Source organism: Phocoena phocoena, chromosome 1 (assembly GCF_963924675.1).
Source record: "Phocoena phocoena chromosome 1, mPhoPho1.1, whole genome shotgun sequence".
NCBI classification, from domain to species: domain Eukaryota; kingdom Metazoa; phylum Chordata; class Mammalia; order Artiodactyla; family Phocoenidae; genus Phocoena; species Phocoena phocoena.
In genome coordinates, this window is record NC_089219.1 from 81,482,064 (window position 1) to 81,506,958 (window position 24,895).

At 34.7% G+C, this 24,895-nt stretch overlaps 1 protein-coding gene across 2 annotated transcripts in view; it reads right to left on the reverse strand.

The window, feature by feature from the left end:
* Window positions 1-1,148: 1,148 nt before the first annotated feature.
* The window catches only part of GLMN (glomulin, FKBP associated protein), a 41,057-nt gene continuing 17,310 nt past the window's right edge, over window positions 1,149-24,895 (reverse strand). The window contains exons 8-18 of one of the 2 annotated variants that reach the window (XM_065890027.1): window positions 23,384-23,437; window positions 21,913-21,943; window positions 21,718-21,807; window positions 20,551-20,592; window positions 20,385-20,458; window positions 18,844-18,928; window positions 15,888-15,994; window positions 15,039-15,102; window positions 2,239-2,350; window positions 1,366-1,448; window positions 1,149-1,259 (exon numbers count right to left, since the gene is read on the reverse strand). In XM_065890027.1, the coding sequence (XP_065746099.1) occupies window positions 1,149-1,259; window positions 1,366-1,448; window positions 2,239-2,350; window positions 15,039-15,102; window positions 15,888-15,994; window positions 18,844-18,928; window positions 20,385-20,458; window positions 20,551-20,592; window positions 21,718-21,807; window positions 21,913-21,943; window positions 23,384-23,437 (853 nt within the window). The remainder of the gene's footprint in view (window positions 1,260-1,365; window positions 1,449-2,238; window positions 2,351-15,038; window positions 15,103-15,887; window positions 15,995-18,843; window positions 18,929-20,384; window positions 20,459-20,550; window positions 20,593-21,717; window positions 21,808-21,912; window positions 21,944-23,383; window positions 23,438-24,895) is intronic. The other variant, XM_065890036.1, reaches the window with a different exon arrangement.

Consider the following 24,895-nt stretch of genomic DNA (forward strand, 5'->3'; position numbering starts at 1 on the left):
GCCACTGAGCAACTAAGCCCGTGCGCCACAACTACTGAGCCTGCACACCACAACTACTGAAGCCCACACGCCCTAGAGCCCATACGCCACAACTACTGAGCCCACGCACCACAAATACTGAAGCCTGTGCGCTCTAGGGCCCACGTGTTGCAACTGCTGAGCTCACGTGCCGCAACTGCTGAGCTCGCGTGCTGCAACTACTGAAGCCTGTGTACACCCAGACCCCGTGCTCTGCAACAAGAGAAGCCACCACAATGAGAAGCCCACACATCGCAACGAAGAGCAGCCCCCATTCCCTGCAACTAGAGAAAGCCCATGCGCAGCAATGAAAACCCAATGCAGCCAAAAAAATGCAGTATCTGCAAAATGCAATAAAAAATGAGGTATATAAAAAAAAGTTCAGAAAAAATTGGTACATATATTATAAAACTCAGATGCAGTTTCTTAATGATACAAATTAAGTTGGATGAACAAATATTTAATTGCAAATAAATATACAGCATTTTCTAATTAGCCCCTTAGGTTAAAGGAAAAGTCATATATACTTCTTTATAATACAAGCCAGCCAGTATTTCTAAAATTAATCTTCACAGATGCTTTCACATTGTAACTACTGCTGGAGAGCTGGTGATTGATAGGACTCTGCCCCCTAAGGTTCCTGAGGCAGGGAAAAAGAAGGAAATTAAGAGAAGTAGTCAGCTGGTCCAAACTCAAAATTTCTCTCTAAGCTCTCTTAGCTCTTAGTGGTGTGATAGCCAGTTTGATACTAGGAGTTTTAAATGTAACACAGCATCTAACTGGAACATAAAGTGTATCAGTATTTTTATAAACTCACTACAACTGTATGAATGAATAAAGGCAATCCAGTACATTTTATGAAGTCATAATATAAAATTATTGATTTGTATTGGATTTTCAATAGTAGTATTTAAATTACACATGGGCATTATTTACCATGTAGATATCTTTTCAAAACCAAACAATACTACTGATCCATAATGTGTCATTGCTGAAACGGATAAATGAGAAAAGCTACATTTATTTTCTATCAGTGTGTTTTACAGAAACGCTTTTATAAAGGTATTAAATAAACATAATGGAAAATATAGTATATTTCTAGTTTTTATTTAGGGGATGGAGCTTTCACTTTATCCCATATTTTCCTCAGAGGTAGACTTTGTTTTTATTTCAATGAGTTCTTCTACTCGAGCCAGAACACTTTCAATCAAATCAAATGTGAAAAGAGCTGAATGTAGGACCTGCAATGCCAAGAAAAATTAGTGTTATTAAGGCTGCCTTTAAAGCAAAACAAAGCAAAAAGAAAAGACTTCAGCTGTATGTAGCTTAGGAAAATTTCATATCTACCTTAAGCTGCATTTCAGGAGGCATATTCGGGATCTCTTCTCTGCCTACAGTTATAGAACAAAGATCTTTAGACTTCTGGACTTCTGTAAGAGAAAAAAAAAATCGTGTCACAATCATTAAAACAACTCTCAGATTTCAATAATAAATTTATAAGCTACTTTAATCATTTACTAACTTAAAAAATGCCAGTTATTTGCGTAAATTAAGCCTTAGTGTTTAATAGCTCAGGATATGCTAAAATCAAGCTATGAACAAACAAAAATATTAAAATTCTGCAACATGTGAATAAATGTTTAGGTGAATAGTATTTTGGCATGTACAGGATGAATGAAAATTTTAAAACTTTTTTCTTCAATATAAAATCAGAAATATACCTGTCACACTAAAAATGACAAAATTTTAGTAATGCCTATAGAAATACCACCATAGTTAAATGGAAAAGACCACAGGATTATTATAATAGAATTGCTGACTTTAAAAAGTAATTCCGGATCTAAGATTCTTTTTCATAATTTGTACTGAGTAGAGGGTGAAGTGGGGGATGGACCCCACAATACTAAAGGAAGTACAATGACATCCAAACAGAAATACTTGTGATACAATTAGATTCTTAATCAGACCTTGAGGTTTGAAACCAGAATATGCTTCAGTTTGGTTTAAATCTTTGTTAACCCAATTTCAGTGTTAACTGGCATACAGATTTGCCAAGAAACATTTTAATTATAAATAAAATGACTTAGCTATCACAGTTCCCTGTTTGCTCTAAGTTAGACAAGTACAAGATAAAGTTCTTTATTTTGAATATAAATGACAGTTCAAAAAAATATGACTAATTTTTAGACCTAACTGAAAATGAAACTTCACATTACCAACCTTGGCTATTTTTAATTTCTGCTTCATAATGTGCTTTTGACATATTAAGACCCGTATGGAGTGGCTTTAAGAAATTATTCTCAATCTTTTCGAGTTCTGTCCATAATCCAGTCTGTTTGGAAGAATTAATGAAACAATTAGTTATTTGGTTCAAGATGTATTGATTGCCTACTAGTATTAAACATGTGCTGACAGTTGGAGAAACAGAAATGAGTAAGACATGATCCTTGCCTTTCAAGGTAGAGTTGACTGTTTAATAATACATTCATTACTACATCTAGTTATTTTATCTAAATACCAATCAAAACAAAAATGAACTTGTTCATACACTCATTACTGTGCCACTTGGATAGCTCCTGGTTTTGAGATCTGCAACTTAGAAGTTTTATCCATGAGAAAATTATTTGAAAATAATCCACACGGTCTGAGACATCTTTTTTTTTTATAAACCATCCCCACAATGACTCTACCTTATAAGTCCCTTCAACTCTTTATCTTTCAAATGATATTCCTGTCACATATCTAGTTCCAGGGGATTCTTCTTCTCTATTGATGGAAACTTTTCTAACACAAAGCTGATACAGACTTTCTTGGGGACCAATATACATGGAGATTTTAACTACCTAGGACAGCTTAGGGTTATTTTGTCATTTGTATTAGAGGTTTTTATTCCAAGAGCATTTCCTCCTATAGTACTACAGGAAGGGAATCATAAAGTCTTAATTAAAAAAAAAAAAGAAAAGAAGGAAGACAAAGAAAATTCATTGGTATTGCTAAGTTTTCAGGTACTTATTACAAAGGAAAGTATCTTAGGCAAAAAAGGGAAACTTAGGAATCCAGTTATCCTTAACTAGAACTGGATCACATGAAAATCTATTTTGTAATGAACTTATTTTGATCCAGGTAGTATATAACATTTAACATATATAGCCGTCCAAAATAAAATCTACACATGTCTGTGTTGAATAATTTATAATTTCACTGTCACATATATCCTTTTAATTTAAATCTGTCCTTTCTCATTATTCCTATATTGCTAGGAAAAGTGGAGTTCTTGAGAGGAACTATCAAGAATCCAAAACCTCAAAAATATGCATACTTTTTCACTCAGAATCTATGAACTTAATCTGGGGAAGAATTAAATATGTATGTTATAATGATTCCACTGAAGAGATGTTTATAAAAATATGTTTAAGTAGTGAAAAGTTGTAAGTAATGACAATTTTTCACAACAGGAGCAGGGTAAATTGTATATCCACACAATGGAAAACTACACAGCTGTTAAAATAGTGTTCTTCAATACATATTGGTGAGTGGAAAAAAGATTACAGCATGACTCATATAATATGATCTTTTTTAAAAAAGAAGTATGTACAGATTTGCTGGTATAAAGCCTAAAAGGGCATACACTATAATGTCAAAAATAAATGGTGAGATTTTGATTATTTTTGCTTATTTATCCTGATTTTTAAACAATGAACCTGTTTTAATTGTATACTTTAAAAAACATTTTTTAATGTTTTTCAACTTCCATTGAAATTGTAAGTTTTCTTGTCCTCACATGGAAACGTGGGTTACGCATTAGTACAGCAGAAACTTCAACCAGTAGTCACACAGGATGTCAAGTATGTTACTCTACCACACGCACCCACTGCTCTCATTTCTCTTATGTTCCTCCCTCTCTCTCCAGCATCTTCTTTACCTTTCTCTATCCCGCCCCCACTTTTTTAAACGTTGTTTTCCTTTACCTCTAAGCTTAAAAGTAGAACCCACTACTACTGGCCAATATCATGGATGGCTTTCAAGGCTACAGAGGTTACTGATGACCCTCTACAGATTAAAACACATTCAGACATAAAGAATATAGAGAAAACACCTTTTTACTCACACCTAGCTTTGTCAAATGTAAACATCCTACCATATTTACTTTACAAAATACATTAGATATGGTTGAAGCCCTCTTTATCCAAGAGAAAGCCATTAACTAAGCTATGTAACATTTTCTAAAACTTGAGGTTTTAGTATTCTTAATTTATACAATATATCACAGTTTTTCATGTTTAAAACTTATACAAATGATATCACAGTGTACATATCCTGCGTTAGCTCCCTTTTGTTCAATCCTGTTTTTTGAGGGTTATTTACGTTATAGCTCTAATCCTTTCATTTTAATTGGTATATAGGCATCCCATTATACTATACCTTTTATCCTGTTACTAGTTTTTTTAGTACTTCAAACAATGCTCACTGAAATTGCTGCATATGTTTTCCTATTCACATGGAATAAAAGTTTTTCTAGGGTAGCGTTTTTCAAAATATTTTTACCATGGCCCACAGTAAGAAATATAATTTACATCACAACTCACATTTATTTATATAGTTGAAACAAAAGTTTCACAGAATGTCCTTTCTATTTATAACATCAAATATAGCCTGGTCCTTTCCTTTTTATATATTATTTTTTAATGTCTGGTGTATTAAGGTATCATTTACATACAGTAAAATAAACATTTTTTAGCTGTACAGTTCTGAGTTTTGACAAAGATATATAGTTGTATAACCACCACCACTATAGTTAAGTTCCCTTGTTCCCCTTTGTAGTCAGTTTTCTTCCCCCACCCCCAGAGAATCACTGGTCTGATTTTTGTTTATATAATTTTTGCCTTTTCCAGAATGTCATATAAATGGAATCACTACTGTGTAACTCTTTATAGTAGAGTGATATTGTTACTTATAATAAATATATACTGTATTTGGTCTCCATCCTGTTCCTGGCAAAGAGCTCCTAAAACTCTTGAATTTCCTAAGAACAGTAAAACTGTCTTTTGTTATTTATAACAAGCCCTTTCAGCCATGAATATGACTTTTGGAAAGCCCCTAATAAGAATGGGGGCTGGTTGCCAGAGGAATCAACCATGTGATTAAAGGGTTCCAACTTTCAGCTCCTCTCACCACAAACTCCTGGTAGGAGACAGGGGCTGGAGACTGAGCTCAATCACCAATGGCCAGTGAATTAATGAATCATGCCTATGTAATGAAGCCTCCATAAAAACTCAGAAGGATGGGGTTCAGAGAGCTTCTGGGTTGGTGAACACGTAGAGGTGCTGGGACAGTAGTTTAGGAGAGGGCAAGAAAACTCAGCGCTCCTTCCCTCATACCTTGCCTTATGCATCTCTTCCATCTGGCTATTCCTGAATTACATCCTTCTATAATAAACCGGTAATCTAGTAAGTAAAATGTTTTCTTGAAGTTCTGTGAACAGCTTTAGCAAATTAATCGAACCTGAGGAAGGGGTCGTGGGAACCTCTGACTGACAGCCAGTCTGTCAGCAGCACAGATCAATACCTGGACTTATGATTGGTAATGGAAGGGGGATAATGTTGTGGGACTGAGCCCTTAGCCTGTGTAATCTGATGCTATCTCCAGGTAGAGTGTCAGAAGGGGACTGAATTGTAGGACATCTACTTGGTGTCAAAAAAAATTGCTCGCTATGGGAAAATCACTACACATTTGGTGACCAGAAGTGTAAAAAATGAAGTGAAGTACTGAGAGTAGAGCAGAAACACCGGAATGTCTTTCCTCTACAGGTAGAAACTGACAAAATTATTCTAAAATTCATATGGAGAAGCAAAGGATCTAGAACAGCCAAAAATTTTTTTAAAGAAAAAAGTTGTTAGACTCACACTACTTGAGTGTAAGACTTACTATAAAGCTACAGTAATTAAGATAGTGTGGTACTAGTGAAAGAAGAAACATAGGTCAATGGAACAGAACAGAATACAAAAGTATATACCCACACTTACATGATCAACTGATTTTTGACAAAGGTGCCAAGACAATTCAAGTTAAGTATAGCCTTTTCAACAAATAGAGCTGGAGTTGAAACAAAACCTTAACCCATACTTCTTCACCATATAAAAAATTTACTTGAAGTGGATCATAAACATAAATATAAAATCTAAAACTATAAAACTTCTATTAGAAAATTTGTGACCTTAGGTTAAGCAAAGATTTCTTAGAACCCAAAAAAGCATAAATCATTTAAAAGAACAAAACTGATACACTGGACTTCATCAGAATTTAAAATTTCTGCTCTTTGAAAAATTCTATTAAGATAATGAAAATACAAGCCACAGACTGGAAGAAAATATTTACAAAAACCAAACCTAATAAAGGACTTATATCCAGAATATAGGAAAAAGTTTCCTTTAAAAAAAGTTGGTCTAAGTTGAAAAAATTTTCTTTCACTCCTACTTAGTAATAGAAATTATTTGAAATCTCATTCCCAAAATGATAAATTTAATGTCTTATATTCATTCTTTGGTGTAAATGAATAACTAAGCTTCACTAATTAATTTTCTTCAGCCAACAGGTTTAACCTAACTACTGATTCAGGATTTTTAAAAGGAAATGTATCTTTTATCAAACATTTTTCTTGAATGTTTCAAATTTCTCCTTTAGAAAGTAATGATTAAAAGTTTAAAACAGAGAAATGAGATGTAACAATATACCTAATTTTATATTCAGACTGAATTCATTAATAAATTCTATTCAGTAATGTCAGAAACATATATTAGTTTAAGCAATTACATTTAAGCCTTCCTTCTATAACAGTAATGTCTTCTACAACCGACAGATAAGTTTAACATACTGAAATATAAAATCATGTCTTCCTGCGGTTTCAGATTTCATTTCTTAGGCATGCCAGAAAATCAGACACATGTCAATTTTGCCACTCAGTATTATCTTTGAAAATATCTGCCACATAAGATTGCTTTCCAACTAGAAAAACATGAATATTATTCCTGAGTTCTTATGTCCTACTTAGAACTTTCCATAGGAACAATAAATGAATTTTGATATGATACAATGGTCATGCTTAGCTCTAATCACTGAAAAAAGTTTCAAGAATTTGGTTAATCAGTGAACCTTTAAAATTAACAATTTTCACCACTTTTACAAGATATTTATAATATCCAGAGGGATTTCCTTGGATACCAAAGCTTTCCAAAAAAAAATACACTGACTTCAAACAACTTTGGTAGTGCTTCTGACAATTTAAAAAGATAATTGCCCATAGTTCTGTTACTTGTCATTCCTGTAAAAAATTTTCTACTTTAAGTTTTAATGACCCACAGTGTGTTTCCAATTCAGTAAATGTAGGTAATCTTTAGGTGTATGTAAGGTTGAGCTGAAACAATACAACATCATATTGTTTTGCAAATACCAGATATCAATTTAAGTGTTGCACAATTTATAATAAGTCTCATCAAGAAGCATCATAACCTTTGCATACATGTTTTGCAATATAGATTTGATAAAACATCACATTACCATTAAAACATACTTCTAAATAAATAAATAGACACAAACACTGTATATGCTGGGAATATAATCTTTCCAGGTCCAAATGAGCCATTTTCTCATTTGCCAAACAACACACACTTATATACGCTGATAATAAGGTTTCTTTTCTACCTCTACAGAGACTAAAAGAATGTTGGTAACTTTTCATCTTTCAAAACATTAGGGGGCCTCTTTCACAAGTTCAGCATGTTGTTTCTAGCTGTCTCTAATTTTGAAGGTTTTAAGCTTTCATTTGCAAGAAAAATTATACTTTAGACTACCATTTTCATTGGGTATTTACTTTTGATGAAACTATCTTAAATAGTCTTAGCTTTAAAGTCTTACACTCATTTTCTTTCTTTTTAGAATGTGGCTCAAATGAAGGCTAAGTTTACTAATTATAGAGTCAATACTTTTTTGAATATTGTCACTCTTTAGTTTCAGATACAGTTGAATGTGAACATGTTTCTGTATTTTTCACTTATTTTTGTTATTGTCATGAATTTGAAAAAAATATATCTCCCTCAATAAAAGTTCATTCTGAAAATACAGATTAAAATAATTTGCTTGTAAAACTTCACAATTTTACTGACAACAGGTACAATTTATTTCCCAATTCAGTACATACTGTTACTATAAAGTTAAACTGTACAGTATCATAGCCTTTCTGCTAACTGACCACTAAATACAGCATAAGAGATATTGGTAAGCAACATGCATCTTATTCCTAGCCAATCTGTCATATCTCCTCCACTTTCAAACACCATTCTTTGCAATTGACCACAAAATTTGCTGCAATAACCATAACTCTTACTAAGAATCTGTGCAAGCAACCTGATGTTTCAATTATATTCTATTTCATTTTGTAAAAATTGCCAGTCTGAACCACTAAATTGATTTAATGACTCTAATATGCTTGGTTATGACCAGCAATTTGAAGAACACTGCTCTAATTATATAGCTTAGGAGAGAAGTTGCTGAGTTAAGAGTATTTATTCTTCAACTCCACTGGATAATGCCAAATTGCCCAAAAAGGATTATCCGCTTTGTTTCATCACTGTGCTGGATCCTAACCTATGCTACCCACCTTTTTTAACATTCGCCATTTTGATGGGTGTGCAGTGGTATCTTACTGCAGTTTTAAGTTACACTTCCATAAACACTAGTGATACTGGGAATCTTGTCTTGTGGTTATTGGCCATTTGGGTTTCCTCTTCTTTGAGTTGCCTTACAATGTGTGTATGCTTTACCTATTTTGCTGATTTGTGGTCTTTTTCTTCTTGCTTTGTAGTTATTTTTTTGATACTAACTATTGGATGGAGAAAGGAAGACATTTTTTTCTCTTTTTGTGGCTTTTTCAATTTGTACACATTTTCTTTTCTTGAATAGGTTTTAGTTTCAATGTTATTATCAATCTACTTTTTTGTGGTTAGTGCTTTTTTACTTAAGAAACCCTTAGGTCACACAGATCTTCTCATAATGTGTTCTAAAAATTTCTAAGTCCATTTTCAATGTTAAGTCTTTAATCTGTTTGGAATTTTGTTTTGTATATGTGAAATAGGCATCTAACACCCCCTTCCCCATACATATGACAAATTACCCAGCATCATCTATTGAAGAGTCCTATTCTTTCCTTCCAATTTGTAATGGCATCTCCATTTCAGACAGGAAGGTCAGTGCAATGGTGTAATTAAGAATGTTAGCTCTTGGAGATTGCCCAAGTCCAAAAACTGGCTCCTTCACTAGCTACGTGACTTTGAGCAAGTTCTACTTACCCTCACTATGCCTCAATTTCCTCATACCTTTCTCATACTAAAAAGTAATACCTTACAGGAGGATTAAATGAGTTAATACGTGCTTAAAGCACAACTTGGCAAGTGGTTCTTAATAAATATAAGCTACCATTAGCAGCAGCATCATATATATCTATTATATATATTTTCCACAGATATCTATTTTTAGATTCTCTACTGTTTTCTACTAGTCAATCTATCCAGTCCCATGGCAATACTACTCTAAACTACTGTGGCTTTATAATAAATTATGATATCTGGCAAGGCAAGTTCCTGTCCACACACCTTGCTCCTCAAAGGTGCTTGGCCCTTAACTGTTCCATATGAAAATTATAATCAATCATCAAATTCCATTTTAAAAAACTAATGGGTGTTTTGAATTATACTGAATTTTTAGATTAATTTGAGAACTGACAACTTTAAGATACCAAATCTTTCCATCCACGTATGTATTCAAATCTCTACTTATATATTTTTTTATATCTCTCTATAAAGTATTATAATTTTCCTCAAAAAGTTTTATACATATTTTTACATGTTTTCCTAAGTATCTCATATTTTTGTTGCAATTAAAATAAAACTATTTTCTGGTTGACTAAGAATTTTTATCACGATTATGTATTGAATGTATCAAATGCTTTTTTTTTTTCCTGTAACTATGTATTTCCTCAACTTTAACCTATGAATTACATTACCTTGCATTACTGGAATAAAACCAACTTAGTCCAATGACTTAAAAAAATTTTTTTTTGCTAGATCTGGTTTGGTAATATTAGTATCTACATTCATAAGTGAGATGAGCCTGTAACTTTACTTCAGCATACTATCCTAGTCTGTTTTGGTATTAAGGTTATATCTTACTAAACAGATGCATAACATTAAGCACAACTATTCTTTTTCTAGTCTTTTGAACATTTTATATAAGACTTGAGTATCTGTTTCTTGAAATTATGGTAAAAATTATCTGACCTTGTGATTTCTCTTAGTAGATTGTGGCAGTTTTGTTAGATTATATTTTCTAACAAATTCTATTTTATTGCAGTTTCCAAATTTACTGGTATGTTTTCATGTAATTTTCTTCCTGTTTTTCAATCTGTGCTGTATTTATACTTCCTTTTTAATTAACATATTATGTCTTCATGCATTTTAAAAATCAATCTAAACAAGTATGTATCAGGAATTTTTACACATCAAATTATATAAGATACCCAGCTGATTTTGATTAGGACCATATGCTGAGAAACAATAATCTAGAATGGCCCTGTCCAATGCCAAGGAGGCACTGAATTTTTAATTAAACATTAAAAAAAATAAAATTTAAATAGTCACATGTGGCTACTGTCTATTGGACAGTGTAACACTAGGAGGTCTTTATTTAAAGACTTTAGTTGTTCTTAATGGCAATAATTTAATACACAGCCCATAATCTAAAACTTATAATAAGGTTATAAAATGTGCCAAAATTAGGCTAAAGAAAATTTGTGCACATTCTGTTCAGCATAATTCCACAAATTTTTCATGTGATGAACAACAGTAATATTTTTAGAAGCATGTAGGAGTGAAGAAGCTATGGAAATAAGAATATTTTCTCTCTCCTACATTAAGATTACTAGATCTTTAAAAAAAAAAACAACACTACGAAGAAAATCATCTTTTTTTTTTTTTTTTTTTTTGCGGTACGTGGGCCTCTCATTGCAGAGAACAGGCTCCGGACACACAGGCTCAGCGGCCATGGCTCACGGGCCCAGCAGCTCCGCGGCATGTGGGATCCTCCTGGACCCGGGCACAAACCCGCGTCCCCTGCATTGGCAGGCGGACTCAACCACTGCGCCACCAGGGAAGCCCAGAAAATCATCTTAACATTTGTTTTATCTTCAGTGTCTAGAAAGTAACAAGATGTTAAAAAATAGTACTAAGCATAAAAATTTGAAATGTTCACAAATGCTTAAAATTTTATACCCAAGTAACTCATTGGTGGAGTAGTTCTGAGATCTTTTCAGTTCTAGAGCTTAACTATACATTTCAAATTTCACTGCAGCCTGTCTCACGAAAGAGAGAACGCAGTTTTATACCACAGTGAAATTTATTGCCAGAACAGACAGGGACCTTGCAAAGGACACAGTCAACCATGATAATGAAGAAATGAAAAGAAGGAAATGAATAAGACCCAGTTTTCCCTTTTCTAATTTGTGTATCACTTCTTATTTATGAAGTAATATTGTAGAACTTCTATCACTTGTAATATTAAGGAATGTGCATAACCTTAAGTCATTTGGATCTGCAAATAACACACAAGGGATATGTTTTAATCTTGGAGAAAGAAACAATTTAAATGAGAATGTAAAATGTGGATTATATAGAACTATGTGTTTGTATGCCAGATATTTGTTGTGTTTTCCTAAATGAAAAGCATATATGCATACATTACATAATTCAATTTTTAAAAATTCCTGATACATACTTCTGGCCTTTACAATCTTACATTGCTTCCCTTGACCCTGCTCCCATTCTACATATTACAATCACAAATTATTTAGGAAAAGAATAGGTAAGCAGGTGGACAGGAAAGGATATGAGCAGATGGGACAGAAGGTGAGGGATAAATTATTGTGGCCTATGTATTAGAATAAATTACTATAATTAAACAATTAACACTTACTTAAAGATACCTACCAAATAGTAGGGAACACTAGGTCTAAAAATTAAGTTGGTTTTATCAGTACAGATAGATGGAGGTTCAAGGTCCAAGAAGTTCTATCAAACTGAAGTGTGGGAGAAAGTGCTTTCAACTTATGCAAAGAGATAAAGAGACATGAAATAGTAAGGTAAGGAGGGGAATGATTTATGAAAAGAATAAGTCAGCTGACAGTAACCCAATATAGCAGGGAAAGAAGTGGATTATTATTCAATTATGAATCATTTTTTGTATTTTAATGATTCTGTTCTTATTTAATTTTTCTATACACCTTTCTGATTGCTTTTCAGCTTTTCATCTGACTAGTTACCACCTCAGCACACTTAACTGCTCAAAAATAGGTACTGGTAGGAATCCTTTTGAATAAAACTACCCACAATTCAGCATCACTAGAGTATCATTTTGTTTCTCCTTTAATCACAATTTCTAAAACTCAGAAGGCTCTTATTTTTTGATCAACCACAGCAGACAGATTTGCCTCTCATTTATATACAAGACCTACTGTGACTGCACTTGGAAGAAATGCTTCCATGATGAACAAGCTGCCTCAAAGATGTTAGGTTGCCATCTTGGACTGATTTTTTGGCCAATTTCCTTGGTATGATAATTCTTACAGTAACTTGCATGGCAATACTATGGAATATTTGATCCCTAAGAAAAAATTTTAAAAACCATTAAATAAGAAAGCAATCTTATAAGCTGGTTGTATCCTTTTCTTCACTGTACAATGTTCAAGCCAAATAAATGTGAGGCATTATCTGTGGATATCATAGTAGACATTGCACAATGCTAAAACTGCTTTGCCTTCCCTCTCTAGGCAGAGGCCTGTTTGCTGCCCCTGTAGTACACTGTGCTCACTCTTAATCAAAAAGGTTCAAAAAGATTCTTTTTCGTCCTGTCAGGCAAATCAGATCATTTCTAGGTACGGCCTCATCCTGATGAAAGTAAAAACTCATACCATACTCTAAGGACATCTTCCTGAAGCCTCAGGGCTTCCACTGCCACTGAATTTACTTGTTATCTTTCTCTTTTTATCACAAAAAGGGAGTCAGGATTTAGTTTGTGATTCAAAGATTCTGGTCACTGCCTGGGGTCATAGCTATTTCTGTCACTTACTAGGTATATGCCCTCGTGCAAGTTAAAGATCCTTCCTGTGCTAACACTGTCTATGAAAAATAAAAACTAAAGAGCACTTATAGCATAGTGAAGAATAAATGATAGGGCTTCCCTGGTGGCGCAGTCGTTAAGAGTCCGCCTGCCGATGCAGGGGACATGGGTTCGTGCCCCAGTCCGGGAAGATCCCATATGCCGCGGAGAGGCTGGGCCCGTAAGCCATGGCCGCTGAGCCTGCGTGTTTGGAGCCTATGCTCCGCAATGGGAGAGGCCACAACAGTGAGAGGCCTGAGTACCGCGGGGTGGGAAGAATAAATGATAGCACCTGGCCAGAATAGAGCTGCCACTGGCAGGGGCTAGGGTTGGGTGTGGAATGATGATGTCAGAATTAACTGAGAGGAAAAAAGGGAACTTTTTGTGATGATAGTAATGTTCTATATTTGGTAAGGATTTGGATAACAGATCTAAGCATTTGTTAAACCTCAGTGAATGTACAATTAAAATTTGGGCATTTCACTTTATGTAAACTTAACTCAAAGAAAAACTATAGACAAATATTTAACTCTTCTTAATGAAATACATGCTGAAGCATGCTGATGTTTGCAGTTTACCTTGAAATGCATCAAAAAATAAGAGACTAATGGATGGATAGAGGATGGAGAGATGGATAAGTGATAAAAGCAGAGTAAAATGTTAACGGTAGAATCTTGGTGGTGGGTAAATCAGTGATCGCTGTAAAATTCTTTCAACTTGGCTTTATGTCTGAGGGAAGGAAACTACTACTTTTTCCATAAACTTTTGATCCCAAATTATGATTTACTTAAATTAAAAAAGAAAAAAAAACCCTCTGGCATTCTTATATAAAAATCAATTACTTGCATTTCATTTATTGCTTTCTAAAAAGTTTAACCATGCATGTAATCCAGGTAGTTACAGTTAATAAGATGACACATACACAAAAAGCAACTATTAGAATAAAGTAGGTAGAGACTTCCCTGGTGGCACAGTGGTTAAGAATCGGCCTGCCAATGCAGGGGACACGGGTTCGAACCCTGGTCCAGGAAGATCCCACATGCCGCGGAGCAACTAAGCCCATGCGCCACAACTACTGAGCCTGCACTCTAGAGCCCGAGAGCCACAACTACTGAAGCCCGAGCACCTACAGCCTGTGCTCCACAACAAGAGAAGCCTGCCTGCCCACTCTCCGCAATTAGAGAAAGCCCAAGCGCAGCAACGAAGACCAAATGCAGCCAAAAAAAAAAAAAGAATAGAGTAGGTAGAAAGAGAAGATAAAAAGCAAATGTAATTTTACTGTATGATAAATCTCCCTCAAATAGTTTTCTATTTATTGAATACCTCTAATGATGCACTATTTTAAAAAATTTCAACTGCCTACACATTATTCAAAAGGTGCTGTTAATGGATTTAGTGCTGAAAATGCTTCAATTTGTCATTTCTGATGAGGGGATATCAAATGATCAGATGATTTTATTTTATATAGCTCAGACTTAAATCATGAGCAATAGATGGCGGTTAATGAACAAGATACGCAAATATATGTTGAGTTTCAAAAGGTTAGTTAAGTTAGGAGCTGCAACTTATCTACCTAACAAGGTTAAGCAATGTTTATAGCAAGAGAGCAGAGGTACAACAGGAAAAGAAAAGGGAAAGCTGGATGTGGGGTGGTAAGCGCTCCTGGGAATTAACTTCAAGTTGAAAGAATAATTGTTGGCACTTGTTGGAGCTTTACAGCTGGGTAAAATATTAATTATGGCTTAAGTAGGTATTGATAAGAAAATACAAAACGCTCCTTATGCATTTGAATAATAGTTTTTTTCAAAAAATTCACTTACTTGATTGTCATTTTCATTATCTTTGATAACCAAATACCTCAGTAAGTTTAATGAAGCCATTATCCTGTTAATTAAAAATATATAATTTGTTACATACAGTACAGTTTCATATAATCAACAATTTCAATGAATAAAGGTAAGTTAAAACCTTGGGTATAATTCCACAATTATGTTTGCCATTAGAAGCTTCTCCCTTTAAAATACCTTATCAGCAAATGACGAGGTGGCCAAGTGGTTGAGGCGATGGACTGCTAAAATATCTTATCACACATCTCACCCCCTTAACATAACGTATTACTTTTGTTCTCCAAGTTCACAAAATATAATTGTGAAAATTACTATTCATTTTTCCCCCAAGGGAGACTTGTTATCTTTAATGTTTGAGAGTACTGTCTTTTGTTTCCTGAATTTTAAGATTCCTTTGAAAAATGCTTACAATCATTTCTCAACGTTCATTCGAGTATACTGAAAGTAAAATTACATGTTGTATATGAAAAAAATTGATGTATGTCTTCGAAATAAAATCCAAATGTATAAGCCTTTTATAAGTTATATACACGAAATTCTTAGTGTTTAGTCACCAGTGCTATAGTCCCAAATCTCTATGAGCTAGGTACATCAAAGGTACAAAATCATACTGTTAGTCATAGTTCTGGAAAGGAGAATTTTTGATTGTTTTTATATAATATCTAATTACTTAAATATGAAAATCTTTATGTAATTTGATGAACTAACCATTGATTATAAAATCACAGAAAAATACGTTTTATTTTCGTTTAGGTTCCCAAAGCAGGGGTTTCACATTTTATTCTGAATTTACTACGTGAACCTTAGTAATGGTCACCTCACCTATCTGAGTTTTGCAGTAGATCTGTTTCAGCACCCTCTGGGAGAAAAAGTACCAAATCTAGAAGGGAAATCAGCTGCGGTCCTGTAAACCATTTGTTATATGTTCTCTGAGAAGCAAAAGAAAAATTGAGAAAGGCTTTAAATAATAGGTTGTTAGATATATGTGTTTTTCTAATACCTTGATACTACAAAAATAAGCTATTACACATTTAAAATATATATTTTTAACTTTAATTTTCATTCTTTCATTCACTATTTCTGGACACCTAGTACAAACTCTGCTAGTTTGAAAGCACTGGTATGCTCTTTCTCTGTTCTCTATATGGAATTACTGAGTATTCACAAATAGACTTCAGTTTCCATTAACATTTCACAAGTATACAGCAAAAACAAAAAGTCATATTATCAGTTTTAAAAATTAATACAATTTAAATCTATAGTTAACAAATTTCAAAATCCAGGTATTTAAAAAAGAGTAGAAATGGAGAAAAAAATATACCGGCATACCTCATTTTACTGCACTTCCCTTTACTGCATTTTTTACATATTGAAGGTTTATGGCAACTCTGTGTCAAGCAACTCTATCAGCATCATTTTTCCAATAGCATTTACTCACTTCACATCTGTGTCACATTTTAATAATTCTCAAAATTTTCAAACTTTCATTAATATATATTTGTCATGGTGATCTGTGATCAGTGATCTCTGATGTTACAATCGTTAACTCCTTTGGGGCACCATGAACCAGGCTCATATAAGACGATGAACTTAATCAAAACGTGCTGTGTGTGTGTTCCAACTGCTCCAATGACTGGCCATTCCCCCATCTCTCTCCTTCTCCTCGGGCCTCCCTATTCCCTGAGACACAACATTATTGCAATTAGGCCAATTAATAACCCTACAAAGTATTCAAGTGAAAAGAAGAGTCATGTATGTCTCATTTATCAAAAGCTAGAAATGATTAAGCTTAGTGAGGAAGCATGTCGAAGGCCGAGATAGGCCTCTTGTGCCAAACAGTTAAGCCAAGTTGTGAAGGCAAAGGAAAAGTTCTTGAAGGAAATTAAAAGTGCTGCTCCAGTGAACACATGAATGATAAGAAAGTGAAACAGCCTTATTGCTGATATGGAGACAGTTTTAGTGGTCTGGATAGAAGATCAAACCAGCCACAACATTCTCTTAAGCCAAAACAATCCAAAGCAAGGTCTTAACTCTTCAATTTTATGCAGGCTAAGAGAGGTGAGAAAGCTGCAGAAGAAATGCTTGAAGCTAGCAGAGGTTGGTTCTTGAGATTTAAGGAAAGCAGCTATCTCCAGAACATAAAAGTGCAAGGTGAAGCAGCAAGTGCTGACATAGAAGCTGCAGTAAGTTATCCAGAAAATCTAGCTAAGGTAATTAATGAAGGTAGCTATACTAACCAAAAGATTTTCAATGTAGATGAAAACAGTCTTACACTGAAACAAGATGCCATCTAGGCTTTTACAGCTAGAGGAGAAAATTCCTGACTTCAAAGCTTCAAAGGACAGGCTGACTCTCAGAGTAATACAGCTGGTGGCTTGAAGTTGAAGCCAATGCTTAAATTTTGCCATTCCAAAAATTCTAGGGCCTGTAAGAATCATGCCAAATCTACTCTGCCTGTGCTGTATAAATGGAAGAACAAAACCTTGATGACAGCACATATGTTTATAACATGGTTTACTGAATAGCTTAACCCTACTGTTGAGACCTACTGCTCAGAAAAAAAGACTACTTTCAAAATATTACTGCTCACTGACAATGTACCTCATCCCCCAAAAGCTCTAATGGAGATGTAAAATGAGATTAATGTTGTCTTCACACCTGCTAACACAGTATCCATTCTGCAGCCCATGGAAAAAGGAGTAATTTCAATTTCAACTTTAAAGTCTTATTCTTTAAGAAATACATTTCCTAAAGCTATAGCTGCCATAGACAGTGATTCTTCTGATGGATCTGCACAGAGCAAATTGAAAACCTTCCGGAATCATTCCTGATTCATGGGGAAAAGGTCAAAATATCAACCTCCATAGGAGTTTGGAAGAAGTTGATTCCGACCCTCAAAGATGACTAGGAAGAGTTCAAGACTTCAGTGGAGGAAGTAACTACAAATGTGGTAGAAATAGCAAGAGAACTAGAATTAGAAGTGGAGCCTGAAGATGTGACTGAATTGCTGCAATCTCAATGATAAAATCTGAACGGATGAAGAGTTGCTTCTCATGGGTGGGCAAATAAAATTGTTTCTTGACACGGAATGGACTCCTGGTGAAGATGCTATGAAGACTGTTGAAATAACAACAAAGGATTTAGAATATTACATAAACTTAGTTGATACAGCGGTGGCAGAGTTTGAGAGGATTGACTCCAATTTTCAAAAAGGTTCTACTGTAGGTAAAATGCTGTCAAACAACATTGCATGTTACACAGAAATCATTCGTGAAAGGAAGAGTCAATCTGTGTGGCAATCTTCATTGTTGTCTTATGTTAAGAAATTGCCTCAGACACCCCAACCTTCAGCAACCACCACCTTGATCAGTCAGCTGCCATCAACATTGAGGCAAGACCCTCCACCAGCAAAAAGATTACAAGTCACTGAAAGCTCAGATGATGGTTAGCATTTTTTAGAAATAAAGTACTTTAAAATTAAGCTATGTACATTGTTTTTTATAGATATAATATTGCACTTAACAGACTAAAATATAGTGTAATTAAGTTTGATATGCACTGGGGAAACCAAAAAATTTGTGTGACTTGCTTTACTGAGATTTTTGCTTTATCATGGTGGTCTGGAACTAAACCCGCACTATCTCTGAGGTATGCCTGTACCCTAATACTAGAGATACAAAACGTCCACAGAGCAAAATTCCACATTAATAAATTCCACAAATGAATAAATATATCCTACAAAATAAATTGATAAATGACACCTTAGTTATGCTCTTACCTTTAATGACATGTCAATTTGATTTTTGATATTTTGAATAATAAAGGCCTCCACACCTGAGTGATTACTTGTATTCAATAAGCACCTTTAAAGCAAAATTACAATACATTTGAAATTATCTAGGCTGCATTATAATTAAATGATAATGAAAGTTTTACAAATTCAAATGGGGCATGTGCTATTTCTAGGAATACAAAAACCAGTGCATACAATTAGCAAGGTGATCAACCAATTACAAAGTCACCTATTACGATTTCTGCCCACACTAACTGGCAAATTCTATTTTAACTGGGTCTTTCCAACACGAAATTTCTATTAAACCAAATTTGAATCTTTTTATGCATGTAGTTGCAATGATTTAACATGGCAAGGATGGTCACTAGTGTAATAGCCTAAAAACTCCCCAAATTATTCCCTGTTAGACTAGTCTGGTTAGACTAACTTAATTGCAAAGAAAGGAAACTCAGTAATGAGCTTAAGAAGAAGGGGGAGATTTTGGGGTAGGAATACAGGTAGATCAGAATAGGAAGCTGGTAGAAGACATAAGCATCAAACTGAGGTTTCATAAACCTGCTATGACTCTATCAATAGAAATGAAAAAAAGATAAAATCAAGAGTGCTAGTATTGGCCAATCGCAAAGAACACTCCTTAGCACTCTGACATTGCCCCAATTTGGTTTTAACTCATTTTTATTACCTAGGTATCAACAAACTAAGGTCTGCAGGCCAAATCCAGCCTACTGCCTGTTTTGTTTTATTGGAACACACTTACCCCCACTACAAAGTTGAGCAGCTGCAACAGAGACCGTGTGGCCCACAAAGACTATACTTATTTATGGCCCTTTAAAAAAGTTTGCTATCTTCAACTCAGAGAGTTGCTAGAATCTTTTCCTCCTCAAACAGTACTATTAATAAGCTCCACTGTTAAAGTGTATATGGCCTGTCAAAAGTTATAACTCCAGGGCTTCCCTGGTGGCGCTGTGGTTGAGAGTCCGCCTGCCGATGCAGGGCACACGGGTTCCTGCCCCGGTCCAGGAGGATCCCACATGCCGTGGAGCGGCTGGGCCCGTGAGCCATGGCCACTGAGCCTGCACGTCTGGAGCCTGTGCTCCGCAGCAGGAGAGGCCACAGCAGTGAGAGGCCCTCGTACCGCCAAAAAAAAAAAAAAAAAAAAAAAAAAGTTATAACTCCAGAGCCATTAATTTCAACTGTGAATAATGGACATTATTGACATATGTAAATCTCTAGCAGGAGTCCCACCAATCTCAGTTTAATCTTCTAAGTCTATTTTAATTTTAGAGTATTTCAATTAAGCTGAAATATATACTATTATTCATGTAATATATACTTATATATGTATCCATAATTTTTGATTAACCCTTCACTACCTATCACAGAGAAGAGAATTTATTATGATATGGCTTCCAAGTAGAGAAGAATTACATGTAAAACATACCGAAATACAGTAACCTAGAATAATTAATGGCATTAATTTGGTTTTTAATCAACCACACATTTCGCAATTAATCATTGATACATACCTAAATAAAGTATATTTGCCTTGTGGATCCAACTTGTTAATATACAGCTGAAGCACAGCTAAACCCTTTTTCCTCTAAAATGGAACAAATAATATTGTTATATAAACTAAAGATTATTTATTAAAATTTCTCACTGTAACTCATTTAGTTCCAGACATTTACATACCAGTGTCTCAGTGGGGCAGAGTGTCATTACTTTGACTAAGCCCTGGAAATTAAAAAAATTTTAATTCAAACGTTAGTTTATATTGACTACAAAGAAACAACTATATTATCAATGGACACTAAAAATTCAGAGAAATGAGGGCGAGAGATTTAAAGATGAAGTAAATTTTCCCCCGAGCCTTTCATTCTACTGTTTTGTCTACAGGGAGCTTAGTACAATCCATTTTGTAAGTGCTATTGAGTGGGTGTTACAAAGTATATCGTTAGAAGTAATTTTCAATTATGTCTATAGAGTGGCAAAAAAAATGAAACCGAACATACAGAAATATAATCCATTAATTTAAAATAATCAGGCTTATTATACTAACAAAAGCCATATTTTTCTATTTAAATAGTGGAAAAACAATTTTCTACATTGACATCTAAGGTAAGACCTACTTGGCTATGATAACTAACAAACAGTATAACTAATAAACAGGCAAAATGAATCACAGGAGGGAAAAAAAAAATGTCTTTGTAGTAATGAGTTATACACGCCTTGATGGAGTTCTGAGGACGTGAGTTATGATAAAAGTAAAGGAGGGCTTCCCTGGTGGCGCTAGTGGTTGAGAGTCCGCCTGCATGGGTTCGTGCCCCGGTCTGGAAGGATCCCACGTGCCGTGGAGCGGCTGGGCCCGTGAGCCATGGCCGCTGAGCCTGCGCGTCCGGAGCCTGTACTCCGTGGCGGGAGAGCCCACAACAGTGAGAGGCCCGCGTACCACAAAAAAAAAAAAAGTAAAGGAGCTTCATTTTCCAGGGTTTCTACAGAACCAAAGTGTTGAGGACACAAGTTATATTTTTCCACTAGATGCTATGCTGTCAACTATAGTAGCCACTAGCCACATACAGCTATTTAAGTTTAAATTAACTTAAATTAAATAAAATTTAGAATTCAGTTCCACATTTCAAGTGAACATCTCAAGTGTTCAATGTGGCTAGTGGCTTTCAAACTGTATGGCACAGATAATAGGACAATTTTACTATCACAAAAAGTTCTATTGGACAGCAAGGCACTAGAGTTTTCAAAGGATATGGAGAAGAAAGTGGGAGAGGAGTCTGAAAAGCCCTTTACTTAAGTTCAGAATAGGAAAGGGGCTTTTTTCAAGATTAGAATACATATTTTACTTACCTGAGGTACAGTAAGAAAACTCTTGATTTCTAAGTACTGGTGAAGTAGACTGTTGTCCTCTATTCTCAATAAACCATTCTCCAACAGATACTACAGATGAAAATATACGCAGAGATACATATACGGTAAAGTCAACAGCTGTATTTGTTAACATGACTATGTATTTAAATTATAATGGGTGCAAACAAATCTTACCAATCCTTTGGAGAAAACAGACTCCTCTGTTCTGGAAGAGAATATTAAAATTTATCAACATGGTTTTCTACATTGCTTTAGAATTATTCTTCATTTTAGGAAAAATAAAGCAAAAATTGAAATTTAAATACTTAAAAAATACATATTAAGGAGAAATTCTATTGAAGAACCTAGTCAAAATTCTTAACCCACCTTTGATCTGTCTTTTGATTTGGCTACTGATATCCAAATCTAACCAAAAGCAGCCCATTCAGGGCTTATTTCAGATCAGCAGATCAGCAGATCTTCAACAGTAAGTGCTAAGAAATCAATTATACCTGATATAATACTAGGTATTCTAATTGATTAATCGGTAAAATCTTCTCAATTCTTTATATATATATATATATATATATATATATATATATATAAATTAATGCTTTCCATTTGTGATTATTAAGTTTTACAATCACTGTTAACTAAATATTTAAGATCTGTGGCGAAAAATATTATCTCAGGCTCCAGGTTCTTATTCTAACCATACAAGGAATTAAAAATGTTATGTTTTTTGGCTCAATGACTAAACAGTTTGGAAATCTTAAGACTATAGAACTTAAAATTGAAATCAATACATATTCTCATTTTATGAATATAACAGAAGCTAAATAAAAATGTAAAATCATTAAGACATACATAATACAGTAAATTTACAGAGTTAATAACTACTTGTGCCAGGAGACCCTTGGAAATTCCTGCCTTGTAGGCTGAGGCTTTGGACATTTGCCATGTTACAAATCTTCCTTCACCTGGGAAGAGATGGGATTAATAAACTGTCACCAGTATTCCTAGAGGATAAGGCCCTGACTGATCTCAAGGGATAATTTAAACATGTTACAGAAAAAGAAAACAAAGCATATAGAGTTTTGAAAAATTCTTAAATATCTGTCTGGGAAAACTATGCACACCTGTTACTTGGTAATTTTTTTTAAAAAGAGGAAGTCTTCTTTCTTATTAGTGCCTCAAATGAGAAAAGCTATTGAATGATATCACTATCAATAATCTAAGTTATAAAAGATGGAGTTAAGACACTTCCTTCCTTTTGATGCAGTTCACAGATTGTGTCCATGAAGCAAAACCAAGGATGAATTTCTTTTATTGACCACCCCTCCTTAGATCGGACGAGGCTGCATTGGGATAGAGATGGTTAATTTATCAACTTCTGAAATAAGCAAAGAAACCTTAGAAGCAGATGACTGGAAACCTCCTTAGAAGACAATATTTTAAAATTATCTTTAGTTTAAAATAAGAGGTTTTGTTGTAAAAACCTCCTTGGTTCATTTCTATCTCTGCTGTGAATATCTGCTTCACTATTTTATAAAATAATCAATTAATTAACTAGGGTCTGGCAAAGAGAAAGTAGTCTCCCCTGATCTTGACAAGGACTATTTTAACATTACTATTTAATTCTGAGATGCCATCTAAATAATCTTACCTTTGTAAAAGGACTTCAATATGCCCCATATTAAACTGCAAAAGGTATGATGGGCTAAAATAGAAAAAAAAATGTATATATAAACACACACACATACACACGCACTTTTAGTTTTACATACATAAATACTGTTATGGGTTGAATTGTGTCCCCTCAAAAGATATGCTGGGGCTTCCCTGGTGGCGCAGTGGTTGAGAGTCTGCCTGCCGATGCAGGGGACACGGGTTCGTGCCCAGGTTCAGGAAGATCCTGCATGATGTGGAGCGGCTGGGCCCGTGAGCCATGGCTGCTGAGCCTTTGCGTCTGGAGCCTGTGCTCCGCAATAGGAGAGGCCACAGCAGTGAGAGGCCCGCGTACCACAAAAACAAACAAACAAACAAAAAGATATGCTGGAGTCCTAACTGCCAGTATCTCAGCATATGACCTTATATGGAGAAAAAGTCTCTCTTTCTTAAAAAGTCGGGGTAGTGATGGGCAGGGACAGAGCAGGAACCCCCCCCCCCCACCCTAGGGACAGGATCTTTACAGAGGTAATCAAGATAAACTGAGGTCATTAATATGAGTCTTAATCCAGTATGACTGGTATCCTTATAAAAAAGGGAAATGTGGACAGAGACAAGCACACAGGGAGAATTCTATATGAACATGAAGGCAAAGACTGGAGTGATGCATCTACAAGCCAAAGAACATCAAGGACAGCCAGTAAACCACCAGAAGCTAGGAAAGAAGCATGGAACAGATTCTCCTTCACAGCCCTCAGAAGGAACCAATCCTGACCACACCTTGACCTCAGACTTCTAACCTCTAGAATAATAAGATAATAAATTTCTGTTATTTTAAGCTATCCACAGTGTGTGGTACTTTGTTATGGCAGCTCTAGCACACTAATATACATACCTAAGTCATTTTGGTGGTCGAGTGTGATTACGGGTATATGCTCTGGGGTCAGACAGAACTATGTTTGAATTCCACCTATCCTACTAACTAGTTGTATGATCTTGGGTGGTACGTATCGTAACTTGTCTAAGCTAGTTATTTTCATCTGTAAAATGAGATAGTGCTCTATTTAAAAGGGTTATTATAAAGATTAGATAATGTATACAAAGCTGTTATAGTGTTTAATACATGGTAAACATGCAAGTGGTAGCTATTATTGCTATATTTACATACAAATATGTCTCCAGGTATATTCATACCTAAATATACAAATTACACAAATACACCCAAGGCCTGCAACACAAATACACAATCTTTATTATCATGGACCTTAAAGTCTAAAAGGTGTTACATTATAGAAATATGTATTTATTTTTTAAAGTTTTGATTAAAAATTTAGTTTAAAAACTTTATGGGAAATGAAACACAAGGTCAAGGTCACTGTAACAGGAAGATTCAGCCTAAATTGGGTGGTAAAGGCGGCTTTCCTCAGAAAGCTGTATTTAGGATAAAGATGGTGCTAAGCGTGTACAAAGATCTTATAGCAGGAAGGTTCATGACACATGTGAACAAGAA